Here is a 22,761-nt window from a genome sequence, read left to right as displayed (position 1 = left end):
ATTAAAAGGAACACAGTAACTAATTCATTTTATTTCAATTTACTGATATCTACGTACCCACACATGAATACTAATACTTCAACATAGCCATATTCATAATACTTAAATAATGAGTTTAATATGTGAAACTTAAGATTTATCTAAAGGTTTGTTTTTTAACTGCAGGCTATACATTACTAGCAACAGAGCCAAAATATTGTAGGTTTACTGCACAAATATGATTCCTCGTAGTGGGATTATGCCACCAAGTTTATACGTAGATAGGTTTCATTTCATTATTTTCAATTTTAATAATTGTTATATTAGGTTATTTTATTTATTTCACTTTGAATTATGTAAAATATATACATAATTCCAAGTTCAAAATTATAAAGCAGAATTTTTACTTGCATCCACATGCTTGTTTTTAATTTTTTCGTATAATAAAGATGAAATATAACATTTTATGTTTATGCCATTGTATCTTTGGACAGATTATTAGAAATAGGATTCCTGAATTTATAAGATGACCGTGTGTATACTTTCATTAGGTATTGCAAAATCCCCTCCATAGTGTTGTACCATTTTTCATTCCCATCAGCAATGCTTGAGAATGCATCATTATTTAGAGGCTGGCCAACAGAATATGTTGTCAGACATTTCATTTGTTGATAATTTGGTAGCTGAATAATGTTTTTGCAGTATATTATTTTGAAATCCTTTATTATAAGGATTTATATATAATAAAGGATTTCAAAATAGGTTTAAGCTTTTTTCATATATTTAAGGGTCATATTTATTTATTTTTATGTGAAAATACTACATAAATATCATTAATGTTTCTATTAATTTGTTGGCCATTTTCTTCTCAATTTTTGGAAGTTTAAACAGAATTGTAAAGGAATTAACTTTAGGCCGAAGGAATGTTATTCTAGCTAGGGAGTCTGAAATAGAACAAAAAAAGGAAATTAAAGAAAGACATCCATGAACAAAGCAAGTAAACACTATATTCAAGTCACACTTCATAGTAATAAAATGTCTTGTGATTAAATAAAATATAATTTTAAAACATGAAAACTGCAAAAAGGTTGGAGTGGTAAATGCATTGACATTGATCGAAGGTCTTTGTTAGCTAAAAGGAAAGCAAAAGATTGAATTAAATTTATATGTTGAAATGTTAACAATGCTTAATATAAATTATAGGTTAACCATTAAACAAACAGAGTGTATAATTTTGAATTTAGTGGAAGGGAATATAAAACTGGGTTCAATCCCCAGTACCTCCATTAACAAAACAAACAAAAATCTTTTTTAAAAGTCCATAAAAAATAGATATATTTGAACAAGTAAAACTTGATAATATTTACTGCCCAAATGCCCTATAATTCTAAAGGTTATACTTCACAAAAATAAACTGATCTTAGCTGAAGATTTGAGGGAAGCAAGGAATCGAGGATAAAAACAAACATCTGTTTATAAAACAGGAATGACAGTGTCAACTTTCTTGACATTAAAAATTCAAGATAAAACTAAAATATGCAATCGGTTGTGAAGTAACAAAATGATCATTAAAACTATATTGAAATACATTCATATCAATGAATTTTATATTTAAATTAAAATATAAATTAAATCTTAAGATAGAAAATATAATAAAGTACTAATAAGTGGTTGACAAAATTGTATCTGTCAAATATAAAGAAAAATAATATTGAAAATGCAGAAGTAATATCAAGACAAAGGAGATATTTACCAAAATAAAGGGAAACGTGCGTGACGATGAAAGGCACACCTTTATAAGAAATAAACTTGTATGAACAAACAATATAGCAGATAAATAATGCAGAAGCAATGAACATGAAAGAACAGATAAAAAATGAAATTATAAAGAAATATCAATGCATTAAATTTGTACTCATACATATCCATAACAAAATATAATTATGGATATAAACTAATTGATTAATATAACCAACATATTGAATTATTTATGTGTTTACTCAAAATCTATAGCTGTTTCAAGAAGTATTTTTCCCCAGTTCAATCTTCTGCTTCAAATCTCTACTATACAACTCAGATATATAAATTAATCACAAAGTTGCAAAAAATGAGTATCTTGGGCAAAGATTTGAATTGTGTTATTAAGATATCATGTTGTCCCTCCAGCAGTTAAAATGTGTATTTTAGTTGTTTTCTTTGCTTTGAATCTTATATTTAAGTACCTATCTCATTCCTTTTTATTTTTTACATTAATTGGATAGCTGTCAAATTCTTAACTAGATTTTTAATAAGGTATGTTAAAAATTTGAGCATTTTCAAAGGCAATTTACCTTTTTTGACCTGTTTTATATTATTAATTTAATTCTTCTGTGATTCTCTTCTAAACCCCATCTACATATACCTGTAGCAATATGCTTATTACATGTTTCCTTTTTCACTAATCTTCATGGTATCATGAATCAATGTAAAATACACTCTGATGCTCATAATTAAAAGCATTCACTTTATATTAAATTGATCATTCCCTGTGCCCCTCAAAAGAACACACTTTTAATAAAATATTTATTATATTTGTTGCTTTGTTAAGAGTAAATATTAAAAGAATATGGTTGGGGTGAAGGGTTAGTGTTTAGGATATAAGGAGTTTAATGGTGAAAATACAAGCAAAAGAAGTAAAACTTCATCCGGCTCATTAGATATATACATAATATTCTTGGCCCATGTATGTATATGTTTATGGGCCAGGAGTTTGCAGACTATCATGGTAACTATGAGGAAAGTTAAAAATTAAGAAAGAAAGAAAGGAAAGAAAGGAAAGAAAGGAAGAAAGAAAGAAAGAAAGAAAGAAAGAAAGAAAGAAAGAAAGAAAGAAAGAAAGAAAGAAAGAAAGAAAGAAAGAAAGAAAGAAAGAAAGAAAGAAAAGCATAAAGGTGTACCTACTGATGACTGGGCTTCCTTGGAAAGGGAACAGAGAACTGGAGACAGCAACAGTCTCCAAAAACACATGAGAAAATGTTTACTCTTGTTTTGTACATGTTGTTTCCTTCTGTACCTGTACTGTATGTAAAATTAAGGAAGAAAGGAAGCAGAAATAAAAGGGAAAAAAAGGAAGGAGAAAAGAAAGGAACCTGGCCACTTATTCTTTAAATATATAGCTAGTATTATCTCCTGTGAGCCAGAGATCTTTCAGAACCCCTCTTAGGACTCAAAGACACCTAAATGGCAGTTCTCTTCCAAATGCTCCTAATCCTGTATCTCTGTAGCTTTATAACATTAAAGATGGTCTCAAGCAGATACAAATCAACTCCAAAATCTAAATGTATACAAGGTATACCTGTAACAAATTATATATTTGCATATATATTATATATATATAACATATATAAGCATATGTGTAGGTATATACTCAGACATAATGTATATGTAGATATTTTTTAAAGAGATATATCCCCTAAAGTTTCTTCAGAACACTGTATTCCTTTAGTATGATTATCTTGGAAAAGACCTCCAGGCTCTAATAAAATAACCAGGGCATTCCCAGGACAACTCCAGTACAAACTTCAATCTAAAGGGTAAGAGATCCTAAGCCACACTTTTCCTAGGATTTCTGGTACTAGGGTGAGAACAAACTGATAAGTCAGCCACCAAAGCTTTTTTAGAATTGCCTTGAATGTAACACAAAGAGCCCATAGATCTATTCACTCCACTGTCTAACTGTAACTTACGTTGTGTCTGTTATGTGCCAGGTTCTTGGTGAACAGCTGATCTGCCTAACTGAATAGTACAACAAACTTGCCTTCTGTCAACGTATGCACTAGAGTCAAATGGACTCAAAGTCTATCTTTCCTGAGACTCAGGTGTCATAGCAAGGAAAAAACAAGAGCAAAAATCCATCTACTCCCACTTTTCAGCACTCCTGGCACTATATACAAAAGAACTCAATATTAAGAGACCTTGTTTCATATAATCCATTATTGTCAATATCTTCTTCTAATGAAAGATGGAAAGTTGATACCAGAAACATTTCTATAACTTTATACATTTGCGATTTTTAAGCTTTATTGATTGTATCCTATTTTCAAGATTGTAAAATGACCTGAACCTTTCAAAAGATTCAAAATAAAAAAGCAACTATAGATATCTCATTTATTTTTCATTTAAAAGTATCTTTTCTTCTTCAACTTAAGATTTCCTTTCTTTATGCTTTTTTAGCTAAACACACACACAAACACACAAATACAAATATTTTGAAGCAATATCTGTGTGTATGTTTTGTAATAATGAGAGCAATTTAATTACCCACAGTAATTGAATGAAAATGTTTAATTCTTAAAAAATTGTATTAACTCAAAAGGCAAGTCTTTTTCTTTTACATTAAATCTTTTTGACCCAGGGAATGTCATTTAATCATTATTACTCAAGCATATTAGTAATTTATTCTTTGACTTTTAAAATCATAATTATTTATTAACTCATGAAAGTGTTTTAAGTACCATGAAGTTTCAAATAATATAGTTTTCCTGGAAAGAATATACATTTTAAAGATAAAATCCCTGTCCAAAGAGGTAATTTGATATTTGATACACAATCAATAGCACATAAAGTTACTTGGATGTTTACGCATTTTTAAAATGATATTTTAAGTGGAAACATTGCAGAAACTTGCAGAAGCACTTTCCTTGTTTCTCATTTTAAGAATTTTGAAATTTTTCTATCTAGAGGTAGATGCTTAATTACTGATTATTATTCAATCAATATGTTCTTTATACAACCACACACAAAAGTTCACTTTTCCAACTTTCTATCATATGAACCCAGGTATGAATTTCTTTAGCTGGAAATAATTTTATAAAGCATCAGAAAATTGTTTAAGATCATTTAATGTTACATTAAGATTGGACCACATATCTAAATAAGATGCTGGTGGAAATTAATTCGATCTAAGTTTTACATGCTATTAATTAAGTAAATAAAGCACCATGGTAGAGTCTTTTATACATTGTGTATTGTTGTCTATTGTGCTGCACAAAATTTAAGTTGTGGATTCAGTCCACTTTCTTCTATTATTTAAAAGTTCAAGAATGTCATAAAAATACATATGCCATTCTTTCTAATTAAAAACTATGCATATTTCATTAAGACGTTCTTATGACTTGCCTGGATTGCATGTTATGACACTCTTAACTGAGAAGGAAAGGCCAAGCAGATGACACAGCACACTTAAACATTATCCTCTGTGGATTTGCCCACATTAATCGTGCTCTTTATGAACCAAGAAGACATTCTATAATATTACTTATTGTGGCAGTTTGAGAATACTATAAAAAAGTGAATTATTTGGCTTGCCTATCTTTGGAGAAAAATTATTTTATTCCAATAGGAAGCATAAACACAAAATGATACTGACTTTCCTGTCTGCAGTAACCCCACCCCCACCATCTTAGCAGGCCCTCTCTTTTGGAGGAAGGATTAAATTATCTTATTAGTGCATTTATTATTATCTTTTTACACATTCAATTCACCAAACAGTGAAAAGTTGTTCATTGAGACTGACTACACTTAAAAAGCACAAATAGAAATATATTATAGTTAATCAGTCTATCTACCCACCTGTCTATTTTTTCTCCCTATCTCATCTTTCCTTCTCTCCCGCCACCCCCTTTCTCTCTCTCACACACACACACACAAACCACATTGCCTGTGGGCATTTTCATGTCCTTCCCTGGGCCCCTGGAATCATGGGTTGTTCCAGTTCCCTAGTCTTGCTCTGTAACATTACCCATTCTTCTATCTGTGAAATCTATTCTCTCTGCACTTACCTCTTTTACTTAAGGGCATTAAAACTCCCTCTTTGTAGGTATACAGATCTTGTCTATTTCTCTGCTGAACCAAAAAAGGAAAAAAAAAGAAATCTAAAATATTAAAGTCATATAATACCTAGAGCAAAAAAAGTATCTTAAAACAGGAGAAAGTGAATAAAACATTGATGAATATAATATTTGGGAAACTCAAAAGCTGAGAGGTTGGAGAACTGTACAGCTAACAATGTTAAGATAGATTTCATGTCAATAGGGTAAAGATTAAATGATTTTATGAATAATAGTTAATCTGGAAATGGTTAATAGGATTATGTAAGCAAAATCAGAAAGGACTGTAAGCCTAACTCATTAGAATAATAGGACAAATTATCCTGGAATTTGTTAGATCAAAGAATAGAGACATGGCTGATGATTAAAATATTACAGCAGAGGATTTCATTATGAATATGGTATTAGACTTGCAGCAAAAATACTCCTAGAATAAAATCTTAATGGCTTCCAAAATAATATTTTTTTCTCCTAACTTTCCACATTTGCCCCTTTAGACCTCTTCTCACAGGCAGATTGTGTTTGCATGGAGTTTATGATTTGCTAATCATTCTTTTTTTTTTTTAATCAAGTTCTTGTCAGTCTTTAGAGAAAATGATTTAATTTGGTCATTTTCATGTTCAGATGTACCTGAAAAGGACTGGCTTACATTCAACTCATTTAAATAGAAGTTGTGAAAACTCTGTGGAATAGGAGAACTGTTTTCCAAGCAAAATAATTTAGAACATACTTGTGATAACTGGCAGCTTATTTTTTCCATCTAAATTTGTAGACTTAAATCCGAGTATTAGGCAGACTTTCATTTATTTCACATCCAGCTATGCTTCAAGGACTTTGAATCAATTCTGCATAGTGTGGATCTGAAGGAAAACGTGATCCCTGAGATGCAAGACACAGCAATGACAGTCAATTTAGATTTATAAAGTGAGCAGAACAAGAAACATCACAAAATACTATCATGTAAAATTGGTAATTTTTGCTAATTTTTCAAACACAGAAGTGTTACATACATTGATTTAAAGTGAAGACATACAAACAAATTAAAATATACCAGAAAGTTTTGATGTATGAGCTGGTGACTATGAGACTGACATTAATAATTTGCATATGGACAATTAAGAATTGACTGGTTGGTAAATTTTATAAAATACTGGAAAAATCACAGGATTTAGAGTCTGTATTTAGAGACCTGGATTTCAAATTCACTGTCATCACTTACTACCTATGCAACTTCAAGCATTTTGCATCAATTATCTCAACTATCAAAAACCACACCAAAAGTATACCTACCTCATGAAATAGTTGAATGGGTTAACTAACCTACAATGCATGGCAGCACATTATAATTCCTAAAGCTTGGTGTAGTTGTGTCTGGGCTTAAATGTGCTTTTCATGCTTCCTCTACGTTTACCACAATGACATGTCCCCACGTGCACAGGTTTATGTCTCTCTTACTATACAGAACTACAGAGGAAATTAATGTACTGTTTATTTATTATGTATATGTATATATATCTATACTTGTATCTTTAAATTCACCTTATTTTTAGCTGTTATAAATAAACATATATGCACACATGTGCACACACAGACATGTATACACACACATGCATTCACACACACATATATAGTCATAATAAACTGAAGAGGTCAATTGTTATCACTAACACAACCACTAATAAAATACCAAAAAAAAAAAAAATACAGAAATGGAAATTTTAAAAGAACAAAAATGGCACATTGCAAAATAAAATTAAACACAAAAAGGGAGTAATAGAGAATTTGAGAATCAAAAAAGGTACAATATTTAGAAAACAATTAGAAAAATGACAGAAGTAAATCCTTTCATTTGTGTAATTACTTTAAATATAAATGGACTAACTGCTCTAATAAAAAAAACTTAGACAACATGGACACCCAAGACGGAGGTTATTCATGAACACGAGAAATGAACATCAGCCGAAGATACGTAAGATGGACAATGGGAGTTCAAGCCTTTCCTGGAGGAGGGTTGGCAGTTTTATATTGTATCTGAGACAATTTCCCTGCACTAGGTGGAGACACAAACTGTATTGCTGTCTTTTAATTGGGAAGCTTAACGTGGTCCACGGTGGCCGACAAGCAGTGGGTTGAGCTGTTCTTGTTCTACGTCAGATTAGCTAAGCCGTAAGCAGCTTTCTTAGCGTTCCCTTCCCTTTGTGTGTCTCTAGGTTAGGGTTGTTCAGAAGAGAAGTTTACACCTGTTGGAGAGCAAACTGAAGGAGCAGTCCTTTGGCTGGGGGGCTGTGCTACAGCCGTGCACGTTGTCACTGACCTGCACCCTCACGCCGTCAGTGTGGAGAAGCTGCTCCTCTGGCGCCCGCTGGCCTCCGCAGGGGGTTCAGCCCTGGGCCAGGCAGGTGTGCAGCTCCATCCTGCTGCCACCGGTTTCTTCCACAGGGAGAGACACAGGCTCCAGGTCTTCTTGAAGGTGTTCAGATTTTATTGAATGGGTTAGATTTCTCCTGCTTAAAAGGTTTTTTTTATTGTGGTAAAAGAATAGGATTTGCCCCTAAGGAAGTGTACCATGTTAAACCTCTCTCCGGGTTTTGGGGACAGTAAATACATTCATACAGTGCAATCACGACCACCTGTGTCTCCATAACTCTCCCCGTCTTTACGTGTGAAACCCTATGCCCGTAAACAACAACCCCCCGTTCTCCCCTGGCTGCAGCCACTTCTGTGTTTTCTCTTTCTGGGAATGCAGCCACTCCTAATCGCTCACACAAGTGGAATCGCACACGATTCACCGTCTTGCCCCTGGCTCACGGTACGAGTTCCGATGTCCCCCAGGTGCCCCCGTGCTGTCACACACGTCACAATGTTCTTCTTTCTTCAGGGGCAGTACTGTTCCATTGTACGCTCAGCCCACATCGTGCTCATCTGTCCATCCACGGAAGGACGCTCGAGTTCCTGCCTCGTGGTAGGTATTGTCAACGGAGCTGCTGTGAAGTGGGTGTTCAAGTGCCTCTTTAAGACCTGTTGTATGTTCGCTCGGGTTTATTCTAAGCAGTGAGATTGCTGCAAGTGTGGTAGTTGTTTCTGAAATTTCTTTGAGGGGCTTCCAAACTGTTTTGCACAACGGTAATGCCATTTTATGTTCTCACCAACAGTGCACAAGGGGTTCTTTTCTCCACATCCATGGACACCACACACGGACAGCAATCCAGGTATTCAAAGCTCAGACTGACAGATGTTCCCCTTGGAGGGCGGGAGGAGGGGGGACCTGGTGGGGGATCTGGTGGTGGCCCAGGAGCGCAGTGGGGTGGCAGCCCAGGGTGTGTGTGTGTGTGTGTGTGTGTGTGTGTGTGTGTGTGTGTGTAAGATGTGGATGGGGGTGCGGGCAGGAGAGGTGAGACACGGACAGGAGTGTGTCGGAGGTCTTGCCCGGGGCAGGGCCCCGAGGGGTCAGGAGCAGCAGGAGGCTGACCTCAGGCTCACACCGGTGCTGACACAGGGGCTCAAGGGAAGGCGTCGGCCACTTCGCTTCCAGGGGCCCAGGAGGGGTTGTGCATGGGGGACGTGCTGTGGCCTGGTGTTGCCCCAGGGTCAGGACGGGGCCCTCAGGCCTGGTGGGGGCAGCTGTTCTGGGACTGGTGCTCCTCAAGGACCCGTGGGGCCAGCCCGGTATCGACCGTCCTGGGGTCCCCATGGGAATGTCTGGCTGGAGGCAGATCTGTGGTCCAGGGGATGGAGGTGAGGGGCAGGGCCTGGGGCCGGGCAGGCTGCAGGGACCATTAGCAGGTTCAGCTTGTTGGTTAGGTGTTCCGTGTGAGGGAGATTGTGAGTGGGGGAGACCCCCAGGATGGTTTCTGGAGCCCCGATAGAGCCCTGGAGGCAGAAGGTGCCCAGTGTCCTCACGCCTGGCAGGGTCCCTGAGGGCCAGCGATGCCCCTGGACACAGCTGCCTGCCCCATGGCCTCACCATCTTTGGTGTAGAGCCCACTGCAGCGAGCTGTCCCTTTCCTGCATAAAATTCTCTGTCTTCCTCTGTCTCTCTGTCTGTCTGTCTGTCTGCCTGTCCCCCACAGGAAGCTGGAATGGCCCTTTCCAACAGCCCTAGGGTGCTGTGGCTTTACTGATAGACACTCAGTGCTGGTCCCAGCTCCCCTCCAGGAGCCTGTCCTTTCGGCCTCCCCTGGGGCCGTGGAGCCACAGACTCGGCACATTAGTTTCACCCCCTCTGCCCTGACACACTGAAAGGCTCATACAGACACTTGGACAATGTCCAGCCACCCAGGGCCGTGTCCCGTGGGTGACTGAGATCTCCTGAAGCGCTGGCGAGGATCGCCCAGCAGAGCCAGCCCCGACCAGGCGCTGGCCTCCATTTCCTGGAGCGTTTCCTGCGAAGGGCAGACAGCTGTGGCTCCTGTGTCTGCCCTCTGGGGAGTGCTGTGTCTCCTACAACCCGGGACCTGAGACTGTTCCTTTGAGATGGAACCACCAGGAGGGACTGGAGCTCAGGGTCTGGCCTCCCGGGAGGACCGAGTCCTGACTCCGTCCCTGCACCCTTGGCAGCCGGTGGGCACAGTGGCCTTCACGCTCCTCGACCTGGGACGTGCTGCTCCAGGACGGGAGGCAATAATTTCTGTGGTTCCAACCCGACTGTGCTGCGTGTTACAGCAGCCGTGCTGACCAGGCGTCCGACACCTGGGACTTGCTGCTGACTCTGCGCCCCCAGGGAACCCCAGGGATGGGTGTGGTAGGGGGAGAGCTGGGGCCTGGGGCTGGGAGGGTGTGGAGGGCGGCCAGGCTGTGGAGTCACCAGGGGAGGGGCCGCAACATAGAGCGATTCCCAGAGAGCTATGGAATGGTAAAGGATGCTTTATTGTCTCCACAACCCAAAACATGACAAGCCAGAGTCTCCCAACAAAAAACCCAAACCAAAGATAAACAGCGCAGAAAGTTCATGGGCTCCAGACATTTAGAAAGGATGCACAGCTTCCCAAGCCAGGCCTGGCGTGACCTCTGGCTGTAGCACACCCCCCCTCTCCTGCCACCACCTGGCACTGGGGCATGCCCCTCCCCATCCAGGGACAAGACAGGAGAGGCCCAGGGGTCTTGGGCCGGGACTTCAGGCTGTCGGGCTCCCTCCTCCAGGGGCTCGCCTCTCACCCCACCGCCCAGTGCAGGGGAGCTCCTGCTGAAGGTGTCTCAGGCCACTGGCCACAGGACAGGCTGGCTGCGGCCACTGCCCTGTTTTGCCAGTGTCCTTATTTCTGTGTCCAGCGAGGCTGTGTCCTGCCCGTGGGGGACCCGGTCACCAGGCCCGTCTCTGGGAAGCTGGAGTGGGGAGACCTCACCCCCTTCCTGGCAGGCCTGGCTCCTGTAGGGGCCATGGGCCCTGGCCCTTCTCAGAGCTGAGTACTTGGCTGACCGTTGGTGGCACATCCAAAAGCCTCCCTGCTGTGAGACGTTGGCCAGGGCTGCATATGTTCCCACCAAGGATCTGACACAGGCGCCTCCCCTTGGGGACCCTGCTTGATGACCAACCTGATGGTGTCCACAGAGCAATCCCTGCCCACTGCCCTGGGATGCCAGCCTCCTGCTCATCCAAAGGAACCCCAGGGTGCCCCGGGCACTCCTGGTGAGGACAGGCAGACCCCTCGGGTCAGGTTGGTGGTAGCACCTGCTGTCCACTTGGTCCCCTGAAGGTGGGCAGGGTGCAGGTTGTGGTCGGTGGTGGCCGTGAGGTCGGAGGATGGAGATGCGGGTGAGCACGGCCGAGAGATCAGAGCTGGCAGGGCAGCGGGCGGAGTAGTGGCTGAGCAGCTCGGAGTGATGAACGGGGTACCTCTGGGGCCTGGGGTGGCCGTGGACACCCCCAGAGGGCACGCTAGGCCCCCTGCCCGATCACGTTTCTGTGGTCTGGGACGATCGTCCGCTTCAGCTCCACCACCGAGGAGAAGATCCACTTCACCTGCAGGGACGGCGGTTGTGGGCACAGCCGGGGCCCTCGTGCCAGCTGCCCGCAAGGACCTGGCCTCCCAGCCCGGGGACTGCCGGCCGCGAGTGTACTCGGGTGGGGTGGCGCGAGGACTCCATGGGCACAGCCAGGGACAGGGAGGTCCCGACAGGGACAGAGAGAGACAGTGAGAGAACAGAATGAAATGGAGAGACAGAGGACAGTGGACAGAAAGGACAAGAGGGGAGAGTGAGGAGACAGTGACGGGACTGTGAGGGGACAGGAAGGGGACAGGGAGGGACATGGAGGGACAGGGAGTGGACAGGGAAGGGGGACTGTGCGGGCACTGTGTGGCGACAGCAGGGACAGCTGGCCTGGCCCGCCCACCTTAAAGAGGGTCACTGTGGCGCTGTAGCACACGCTGAGCAGGAAGAGGGTGATGAAGATGGAGATGGTGGTCCACAGCCCATCCAGCTCCCCGCTCTGGGCCTCGGCACAGCTCTCTTCCTCCAGGAGTGGCTCTGGATGGGGAGGGGGTGGTCAGCTCTGTGGCTGCCCATCACGTGCCAGGGCAGGGTCAGTGGCACCTGGGGGTGGGTCTGTCTGTGACAGGGCGGGTGGGGCACTAGGATCCCCTTAGGGGGCTGGATCAATGGTTCCCTGAGGTCAATCCCTGGGCACCGACCTCGTGTCCCCCATTCCTCCAGCTTGGGCCTCAGTCTTGGCCAGATTCCTTGGGCCCAGATCTCGGCCTGGCCAGTGCGTGTCCCTCATCGTCTCCTCTGCGGTGCCTTTCATGGGGTCCTCTGGGGAGAGGGTGCCCTGACCCCTGCCTTCCCTCTCACCGGAGGCCAGGCCTAGACGGCAGGGGTCTGCAGAGCAGGTCTGTGGTGGGTCCTACTGCAGGGAAGGGCGGAGGCAACCTTGGGGTGTCCCTGTGTGCCTGAGGGGGTGGGGTGGGCGTGCTAGGGACCAGTGGTGTGTTGGGTCTCTGTCTGTTGAGGAGGGGGTGCAGGTGTCCTGGGGAGAGGAGGGGTGGGGGTCTGAGCTGGCCAGTGTGGTCAGAGTGTGGTCAGTGCTGCTGGGGCTTTGAGGAGTGGGGACCAAGCTGGTGTCCACAGAGGGTTCATGAGACCCAGCTCCAGGCTCTGGTCTGGCCCCGGGTCGATACCCCATTGAGGACCCAGTGAGCAAGGCTGGCTTGTGTGCACTTGTGTGGTTGTGCCCTTGTGTGCAGTTGCACAGGCATGTGCGTGTGCGTGAGTCTGCAGGTGGACGAGGGGTGTGCAGGCTGGTGTGCTCCATGAGAGGGCTTGTTTCCTGTGGGCCTGGGTGAGTGTCCCCTCGAGGTTACAGATCTGGCCCCGAGCACCTCGCCTGTGGGAAGGTGAGGCCTGATCTCCGTGTGTCCTGGGAGCAGGAGGCCTGTGCCCCCATCGCCGGCCAGGCGTGGCTCCCATGTTGACAGGGTGTCAGCACGTGGACCCTCGAGGCCCCGGGGATGGGAAATGTGGGGACAAGGACCTGCCACTGTCCCACAGCTGGGCTTGGACAGAGGTGGGAAGAACCATGCACTCATGTCCGTGAGGGTCCCTGGGAGGCTCTACCAGTCCCCTCTACACGCTCCAGCCTGAGTAGGTGCTGGCCGGACCCTGGACCCTGGGGAGCGGCTGCCTCGGGCAGAGCCCCCTCTCTGGCCTCGGGCTGCTGCCTGCCTTCATTGGCACCAAGTTTGTCCTCAGAGCCTGGCCTGCCCCCGCCTCCCGCAGGCCCGGCGGGCGCCGGAGCTCTGCACAGAAAGAACCATGACAGTGTTGCAGGGCCCCAGGGAGGTACTGGGTGTTTTATTTCATGCTGGCCCCGGAGGTATGTACACAGGGGTGGGGCTCAGGCGTCCACGCGGGACCCTGAGAGCCTCGGGGAGGGGGGGTTCGCTTGGGTGCCGGGGTGAGGCTCATTTACCCGGAGACTGGGAGATGGATTTCTGGGTGGAGTGATCTGTGTAGAGCCTAGTGCATCGCCACACAGGTGAAGACTTCTCCCCGCTGCCACGTGTTCTTTCCCACCGAGAGCTTGCTGTAGACGATGTAGGTCCCGGCGTTGTCCGGCTGGGGCAGCGTGGTGGCATAGGCGCCCTCTGCCTCCGGCCGCCCGTTCCTCTGCCACTCAGCGTTGATGTCAGGTGGGTAGAAGCCTTTGATCAGGCAGGTTACGCTCACAGTGTCCTTGGCCAGGACTTCCTGGTGTGGGGCCAGGGTGTACACCTGCGGCTCCCGGGCCTGCCCTGTGGGGACAGGTGTGTCTGCGAGCATAACGGTCACTCTGAGCAGCCCCAAAGGACCCTCCCGTGCCCGTTGTCCATCCCACCTTTGGCCTTGGAGATGGTCCTCTCGATGGGGGCCGGGGGAGCTTTGTTGTTGACCTTGCACTTGAACGCCTTCCCCGTCAGCCAGTCCTGGTGCTGGATGGGCAGGACGCTGACCACGCGGTACGTGCTGTTGAACTGTTCCTCCTTTGGCTTTGTCTCCGCCGTGTGTACCTCTGTGTCATCCACGGACCAGCTGAACTCGATCTCAGGGTCTTCCTTGCCCACGTCCACCACAAGGCATGTGACCTCAGGTGTTCGGATGCTGGAGAGGACGTCCTTGGGTTTCGGGGGGAAGATGAAGACCATGGGCCCTCCAAGGAGCTCAGGGGCTGGAGGGGGAAACAAGATGTGGGTCAGCACTTGGACGGGCCTCCTGTAGGGCACACGTTTCCCTCATCAGGCGGGGCCTGGTCTCTGGTCACTTCCTTGCGATGGAGGGTGTAGCCTGGCTCCCTTACCTGGGCATTTGGGACACTGGGAGCTGGGGTCTTCGCTGTGGAGCGCTGCAGAGAGAGCAGATGGGGGGTTCCTGTGGGCGGGAGATGGCCCTGGGTGGAGTTTAGGTCAGGGACAGGTTGTGGAAGGTGCAGATCGGCACCAGTTCTGTGGGTTAGAGTTGTCCAGCCTGTGACCACCTTGAACCTGGTGGAAACACCCAGAGGACCCCTCACATAGCCTGGGAGGCCTTCAGGTGAGGAGACCGCATCCTCTCTGATATCCTGGGCCGAGGTCGCCATCCTGGCATGTGGTTCGAGCCGGGAGGAGGGCTGACTTCGGTCCTGTCTGGGAGTGGACGCCCTCCCTGAGGCCTGTCCTCTTGCCCACACGCTTGTCCGCCTTGGTGCTGCTGGCCGGGTGGGCTACGTTGCAGATGAAGGTCTTGCCGGCCGAGCTGCTGGCGGGCATGGTCGCCAAGCTGCTGAAGGAGTAGAGACCCAAGGACATGAGAATGGACGGGAAGGTGTGGATGCCGCTGGACAGGGCGCCCGAGTTCCAGGTCACCGTCACCGGCTCAGGGATGTAGCCCCAGACCAGGCAGCCGAAGGCCACCGTGGAGTCAGGCATGTCCCAGCATCCAGCAGTCGGAGGATAGACTGATGGGGCCTTGGTGGAGGCTGCAAGAAAGTAGGCCGTGTGACCACCGGGGCTTCACCCCTGGGAGGGTCCGCGCAGGGTGTCACGTGCCCAGGTCTGGGCACCCCTGAGCCCAGCACCCACGTGCTTCCAGAATGTCTGCAAACCAGCTGGCCGGCAGGGCCCTCACCACCTGGGGCCTCGTGCCTCTGCAGCTGTGGGTCAGAGCTGGGTGATCACCTGGGTGACAGCCCCCCAGGTCCCTAACCTCCTGCAAGTGCCTGGCCTGACTGAGCCCTGTGTCTGAGTCCTGACCAGTGCTGCCTGCTCCTGGCCAGCGTCCACTGGTCCCCTGAGCTCACCGTCCTGCTGCCCCAGCCCGGCCCTGCCCTGGGTGAGCGGGCCTGTCCTTGGCGTGGTGGGCCTCCACCACCCAGAAGCCTGCTCTTGGCCCCTTGCCTGGCCTGCTGTTTCTCCTCCGGGCCCGTGTCTTCTGGGTCAGCTCTGCAGCCAGAGCACCTGGGCCCTGGGCTCTGGGCCCTGGCCCCCCCGGACTCTGTCCCTGCAGGCCTCCTCCTTGGCCCCTTCCCTTTCATCCCTGTGGCCTCAGCCTGGCTGCGAGTCTGTGCCTTGGGGAGCTCCGGTCCCTCTTCTGGACCTCCAGCTGCAGCCCCTCGGCTCACTTCCCCCTCCCACCAGGGCCTCTGACCCCACCCCAGCTCGTGGCTCTCAGGTCCCTGCTTTCCTTCTGCCCTTGTCCTTCCTCAGTCCAGCTCATCCCTCAGCACAGTTTGGAGCCCCACACTGCCCCCACCTTCCTCTCCTGTTCGGTGCCAGCAGCCCAGGCCCATCGCTGGCCGGGCCTGTCTCCTCTCAACCTGACCCATCTGCTCTGCTCCGGCTGGCAGCCGAGCTCAGGCCCTGAACGAGCCCCGTGCTTTCCTTCCCTCTGCGGGGTCCAGGGTCTGTTTCACCCCACCAGGCTATGGCATGTCCACCCCTCCTTTCCCAGCCCGCCACAGGCCCTTGAGCCCAAGGACTGGGGCCCATCGGGTCCCCTCAGGGGTGACCCCTCTCCTTCATTCCCACAGAAGTCCCTCTTTCCACCCCAGGACGCCATCTGGCCAGCCCCTCAGGGGCTCAAGGGTCCTGCTGCCCCAGGAGCCCTCAGCTGGGCCTGCTCAGCTACTCAGACCTTAGTTCAAACTCTCTGACATGTCCCTGGGCTCCTGCGGCAGCCCCCTGCTCACCTCCACAAGGTCTACGTGCTTTCTCTGAGCCCCTGCGGCAGCCCCCTGCCCTCCTGGTGCAGCACCCTGCTCACCTACACCCTCTCTGACCCTTGTCCCTGGAGCTACAGCCCCTCTGGCCAGCCCCAGAGCCCTCAGCCTAGTTCAGATCCAGTCCGGGAATTTCTTTCCCAGGACTGGCTTTGCTCTTTGGATTTCCTGGGTCAGCTGCTTGCCCTCCCAGCCCCTTGTCCACCTGCATAAACTCTGCCTGCTTCCTGAAATCCTGTGTTAGCCCTGTGCCCTGCAGCCGCCACCCACCTGCACAAGCCCTACCTGCTTCCTGGAGATGCTGGAGCGGCCGCCCTGCCCTCCCAGCCCCTGCTCACCCGCACATGCTCTACTTGCTTTCTCCATGTTCCTGAGAAGCCCCCTGCCTTCCTGGTCTTCAGTCGCCTGCTCACCTGTGGCCTCCCTGAGCTTTGTCCCTGGGGTGCTGGCCCTTAGCAGCCCCTGCCTTCTGACCTGCCGCAGGTCACCCCCCTCGTTCCGCTCTGCTCCTGGGCCCTTCTCCCTGGAGCTGCTAGGTGCCCCTCCCTTTCTGGGCAGCTGTCCCCTGGCAGAGTCTCTGTCCCACCCTGGTCCCCTCCTAGCAGAGCTCCTGGCCCTTGGGTACCTTAAGCCTCTTCTTTGCTCCCTGAGCCCCCAGAAGTCTCCCCTGTTCCTTAGTTCCCTCCAGGTGCTGGTCTGCGTCTCTGCGCCCACCTGCTCCCAGCCCTCAGCTCCTAGTCCTGACCTTTTGCGCCCTGGCTCCCATCGCCCCTCCTGTAGCCAGTGGAGCTGGTGTGCAGCCCCTGTACTGCCAGCTCCGAGCTCTCGGGAACCCAGGCCAGCCCTGTGTCTCTGGCACAACTAGCCCAGTGCAGCCCGGGGCAGGCTTCTGCCCACTGATCGGGACACGCTCCCTGAAGGCCTGGCAGCCCAGCTCAGCTCAGTTGGCCTCTGATGAACCAGCTCTGTTGGAGAGGGTGAGCCCCTGCCAGGGCTCCCTCATCCTTGTGCTGGGTGGGCAGCACGACCCCTGGGCAGCTTGCCTTCCCCCGTGCTGGCTCAGGTGCTCCTGGACCCTCTGTGGGGTCCTGTCCCTGAGGTGGGGTCTCCCCTACATTTCCCCCCTGCACTATGTCTGTCCCTGTCCCTCCTAGACTCTCTGTGGTGTCCCTGAGGAGGGGTCTCCCCTTCATTGCCACCCTGCACTCTGTCTGTCCCTGTCCTCCAGGACCATCTGTGGGGTCCCGACCCTGAGGTGGTTCTCGACATCATTGCCCCCTGCACTCTGTCTGTCCCAGTCTTCCTGGAACCTCTGTGGGGTCCCGTCCCAGAGGTGGGGTCTCCCCTTCATTGCCCACCTGCACACTGTCTGTCCCTGTCCCTCCTGGACCCTCTGTGGGGACCCATCCCCGGGGTTGACGGTCTGCATTTCACTGGCCCCCTGCACTCTGTCTGTTCCTGTTCCTCCTGGACACTCTGTGGTGTCTCCCCTTCATTGCCCACCTGCACTCTGTCTGTCACTGTACTCATGGACCCTCTGTTCAGTCCCTGAATTGGGGACTCCCCTTCATTGCCCCCCTGCACTAGATCTGTCCCTGACCCTCCTGGACACTCTGTGGGGTCCCATCCCTGAGGTGGGGTCTCACTTTCATTGCCCCACTGCACTCTGTCTCTCCCTGTCCTCCTGGAGCATCTGTGGGGTCCCTGAAGTGGGGTCTCCCCTTCATTGTCCCCCTGCACTCTGTCTGTCCCTGTCCTCCTGCCCCCTCTGTGGGTTCCCGACCATGAGGTGGGGTTATATTCCTGCCAATATAGGAAATATTTGTATAAAACACAAAGGAGACTTTAAATTTTAGGAAGGGATATTGAGCTTAATTAAAGGCTAGCAAGCAAATTATAGTTATTAATGGCCTTTTATTTGAGTAAAATGAACACAATTTAATACTTAGCATAATCTTGTCATAATACTTTTGTTCCTTTTATTATTGTAGTTCCATTTTGGATACTGTGTACCTGGGGACTTTTTTCAAAACGTCCTTGAAGGAATGAAAGAATTATTGATTCCTTGGGATGTGGGGTGACTGTTTTACCTTTAGTATCCCTGCCCTTATCTAAGATATAGCAAAGTTCCAGGTTTTTCATACCATTCTCCTGCCGTGAACTCCAGTACCCTAATTATTACCCCAAAACATGGTCTGATCTTTCCTCTGGTCACCAGTCAATCTGTCTCTGTCTCTGTCTCTCTCTCTAATGTTTCCCTTCTTTCAGTAAATTTTTCACCTTCCCAATTTGTGCCCAAGGTAGAAAAATAACCTCTTTATAGAGCCAATTAAGCAACTATTAATACAAACCTCAAAAATTAGTCCAACAATAAATGAATAGAAGATCAATGATTGGATGTGAATATAATAGAAAATAGAATACATGAATGAAATGGGGCACATGTAGTCTTGAAAACATGGGACATTGTCCAGTACCCCAAATCATTTGACATTTATATGAGACTTTGTTTTCTTGAACACTTTGAGTACAAAGAACTTTGTGAAAAAACAGACACATAGACCGATGGAACAGAATCAAGTGCCCAGAAATAGACCCACACATATACAGTCAACTAATATTTGACAGGGGAGTCAAGAACAATCAATGGGGAAAAGATAATCTCTTCAAAAAATGGTGTTGGGAAAACTGAAACTCCACATGCAAAAGGATAAAATTGGACCTGTGTCTTACGCCACTCAAAAAAATTAACACAAAATGGATTAAATAATTAAATGCAAGACCTGAAACTATAATAAACTCCTAGAAGAAAACATAGGGGAAAGCTCCTCAATATTGGTCTTGGCAATAATTTTTTGGATATAACAACAAAAGCAAGCATTATTCAGTGGAACTTCATCAAACTAAAAACGTGCACAGCAAAACAAATGATCAACAGAGTGAAAGGCAACCTATGGAAGGGAGAAAATATTTGCAGATCATGTATCTTATAAGGGTTAATACCTAAAATATATAAGGAACTCATACAATTCAATAGAAAAAAATAATAATCTGATTGAAAAATGGCTAGAGGACCTGCCTAGAAAGTTTTCCAAAGAAAACATGCAGATGGCCAATAGGTACTTGAAAAAGTGCTCATCATCACTAATCATCAGGGAAATGCAAATCAAAACCACAATGAGTTATCATCTCACATCTGTTAAAATAGCTATCACCAAAAAGAGACTATAAGTGCTGGTGAGGGTGTGGAGGGAAGGGAACCCTCATGGACTGCTGATAGGGATGTAAATTGGTGCAGCCACTGTGGAAAACAGTATGGAGTTTCCTTAAAAAACTTAAAAATAGAACTACTATATGATTCAGCAATCCCACTTCTGGGTATTTATCTGAAGGAAGGGAAATCTCTATCTAAAAGATATCTAGAAGAAATATCTATACTCCCATGTCCATTGCAGCATTGTTTATAGTCACCAAAACATGGAAACAGCCTAAGTATCTGTCAACAGATGAAGGGATAAAGAGAATGTGTGTGTGTGTGTAAATATATATATATATATATATATATATATGTATACATAGAGAGAGAGAGAAAGACAGGGGGAGAGGAAGTGCCATAACAAAGTAGGAAGTCCTGCTTATGCCATTTGGGCAACAATATGGAAGAACTGGAGGATGTTATGCTAAGTGAAATAAGCCAGAAAAAGAAAGACAAATACTGTATGGTATCACTTTTATGTGTAATCCTAAAAAAAGAGTCAATTTCATAGAAACAGAATATAATGGTGATTGCCAGGGGCTGGGAGGATGGGGAGATGGGTTGATGTAGGTCAAAGGGTACAAATTTTCCATTATAAGAAGGGTAAGTTCTGAGGATCTAATGTACAGTAATGTCTAGCTAATAATATGGTACTGTATGCTTGAAAGTTGCTGAGAGTAGTCTGAAGTATTCTCATCACAGACACACAAAGAGAACTATATGAGCTGTTGGATGTGTTAACTATCTTGATCTTAGTAATCATTCCACAATATATATGTATATATCATTTCCAACAACATGGATGGACCTAGAGAATATCAAACTAAGTGAAGTAAGTGAGACAGAGAAACACAAATACTCTGTGACATCACTTATATGTGGAATTAAAAAAAAAACTAGTAAATGTTAGACACTATATATAAAAGTAGATTTTTTAAGAAGTTTCTTTTGTACAGCACAAGGAACTATGTTCAATATCTTGTAATAACCTTTAATGGAAAAAAATATGAAAACGAATGTATGTATGTATATGCATGACAGGGACATTGTGCTGCACACCAGAAATTGATGCATTCATTGTAACTGACTTGTACTTCAATTAAAAATTAATTAAATTAAAAAGAAAAAAATTCCACCAAAGGAAAACTGCCACCAAAGGAAAAAAAAACTAGTGAATATAACAAAAAAGAAACAGACTCACAGATATAGACAACAAAGTAGTGATTGCTGATGGGGAGAGGGAAGGGTTGAGTGGCAAATTAGGGGTTTGGAATTAAGAGATACAAACTACTATGTATAAAATAGAGAAGCTGCAAGGATATATTGTACAACACAGGGAATTACAGCCATTATCTTGTAATAACTTTTAATGGAGTGTAATCTGTAAACATACTGAATCCCTATGTTGCACACCTGAAAATAATACAATATTGTAGATCAGTTATACTTAAATTTAAGAAAATGAATGAAAGGGCTAGCACACCAGGGAAAGTTGAAAATAAAGGAAAAGAGGAGATAGTCAATGTTGTAAAGTTTCTGATAAAGTGGAAAGAGGGCTAATTCATCCATAGTGTCACTGGGCAACAAGTGGGAGTCTAGGATGCTGGTGCAGGAGTCACACACAGCCCCTGGCACTTGGATGGCCTCTTCCCTGGATTCTGTGGGAATGCAGTTTCCTTTACATGGATCTTGTCACAGCCATTGGGCTTAAGGAGCCGGAGGGCGCCGTGTTGGCTCTCTACTCTCCGTGGCGATGACACACTTCAGAACAGAACTGGCTTGGATTCCCAAGCCCATGTTCTTCCCCACGTTATGCTGTTTCTGTTGAACAGCAGTGTTATTTTTAAAATTATCTTCATTATTTTTTAATTGCTGATTAACAATTTTCTCTGTACTTTGTACGTTCTGTCTGACAGTTTGATTTGGAGCTGGTTTCTGCATTATGAAATCAGTCCCGAGGCCTGATTCCTTCTGGCCCACGTGTCTGAAGCAGCCCTCCTTTCCCTCTGTGCTACCCATGTCCCTCTCATCACTCAGCTCTATTGTCTTTTAACACTTAGTACAATTTGAAATTACCTTGTTAAGTTTTTTACTTGTTTATGATCTGACTCCCCCACTACACTTTGTGCCCCATGAAGGTGTGAAATTTCTCTGTTCCATTCCTACACCTATATACAAAGTTCCCAGAACAGTGTCTGGCACACAGAAACCTTGAATAACGCCACACCGGGAGTCTGTAAGAATTTAATACTTGTCCTTTCCCAAGGAATAGAATGTGTTATAAGTAACTCTATAAAAGGAGTTTTTGTAATAGGGTGGTGTGTGTTTCTTTATCCTTTTGAAATATATTTCTTGAATTAACACTATGGGCTACATACTGGGCTAGGCGTTTAGAGTACAAGAAAGATGTGACAAATGTCCTTGCCTTCAAGGACTCATAGACCTGTAAGGAAGGAGGCAAGTAAACTCAAATGGAAATAGGGGATACCATATCCAAAGTCCATATAATCATCCGTGGCTTCATTAGAGCCACCCAGAGAGATTTTAAAAATACTGATGTCCTAAAGAAGCTAGACACAAAGGCCATATACTATAAGGTGTCGTTTATGTAAAATATGCAGATAGGCAAATGCATAAAGACTGGAAGAAGATTAGTGGTTGCCAGAGGCTGAGGGGTTATGGGTGAAGGATGAGAGGATGAGAGGAAATGGGGAGTGACTTTTAATGGGTATGTGGTTTCTTTTTTGGGGTGACAAAAGCATTCTAGAATTTAATAGTGATGGTGGTTGTACAATCTTGTAAATATACTAAAAGCCATTCAATTGCACAGTTTAAATTGGTGCATTTTATGGTATGTGAACTATATCTCAATAAAAGTTTTTAGAATGCTGATGCCTGCCTTCCACCCCTAAAGCTTCTGATTTAGTTGGCCTGGTGTATATCATAGACATAGAGGTTTTAGAGGCTTCTCTGGGGACCAAGGTTGAGGACCA

General features: G+C 46.2%; 1 protein-coding gene and 1 pseudogene across 1 annotated transcript in view; one reads left to right on the top strand and one right to left on the bottom strand.

Annotated features, from left to right (window-relative positions):
• Positions 1 to 11,631: 11,631 nt before the first annotated feature.
• LOC141576901 (immunoglobulin heavy constant gamma 1-like) lies at positions 11,632 to 16,878 on the bottom strand (annotated as a pseudogene).
• The window catches only part of LOC141573315 (early endosome antigen 1-like), a 125,784-nt gene continuing 119,899 nt past the window's right edge, over positions 16,877 to 22,761 (top strand). The window contains 3 exon segments of the mRNA XM_074360282.1: positions 16,877 to 17,133; positions 17,201 to 17,489; positions 17,741 to 17,845. Of these exon segments, the coding sequence (XP_074216383.1) occupies positions 16,877 to 17,133; positions 17,201 to 17,489; positions 17,741 to 17,845 (651 nt within the window).

The sequence above is a fragment of the Camelus bactrianus genome, unplaced genomic scaffold (assembly GCF_048773025.1).
Source record: "Camelus bactrianus isolate YW-2024 breed Bactrian camel unplaced genomic scaffold, ASM4877302v1 HiC_scaffold_44, whole genome shotgun sequence".
Classification (NCBI taxonomy): Eukaryota; Metazoa; Chordata; class Mammalia; order Artiodactyla; family Camelidae; genus Camelus; species Camelus bactrianus.
This window is presented reverse-complemented; position numbering and strand designations above follow the sequence as displayed.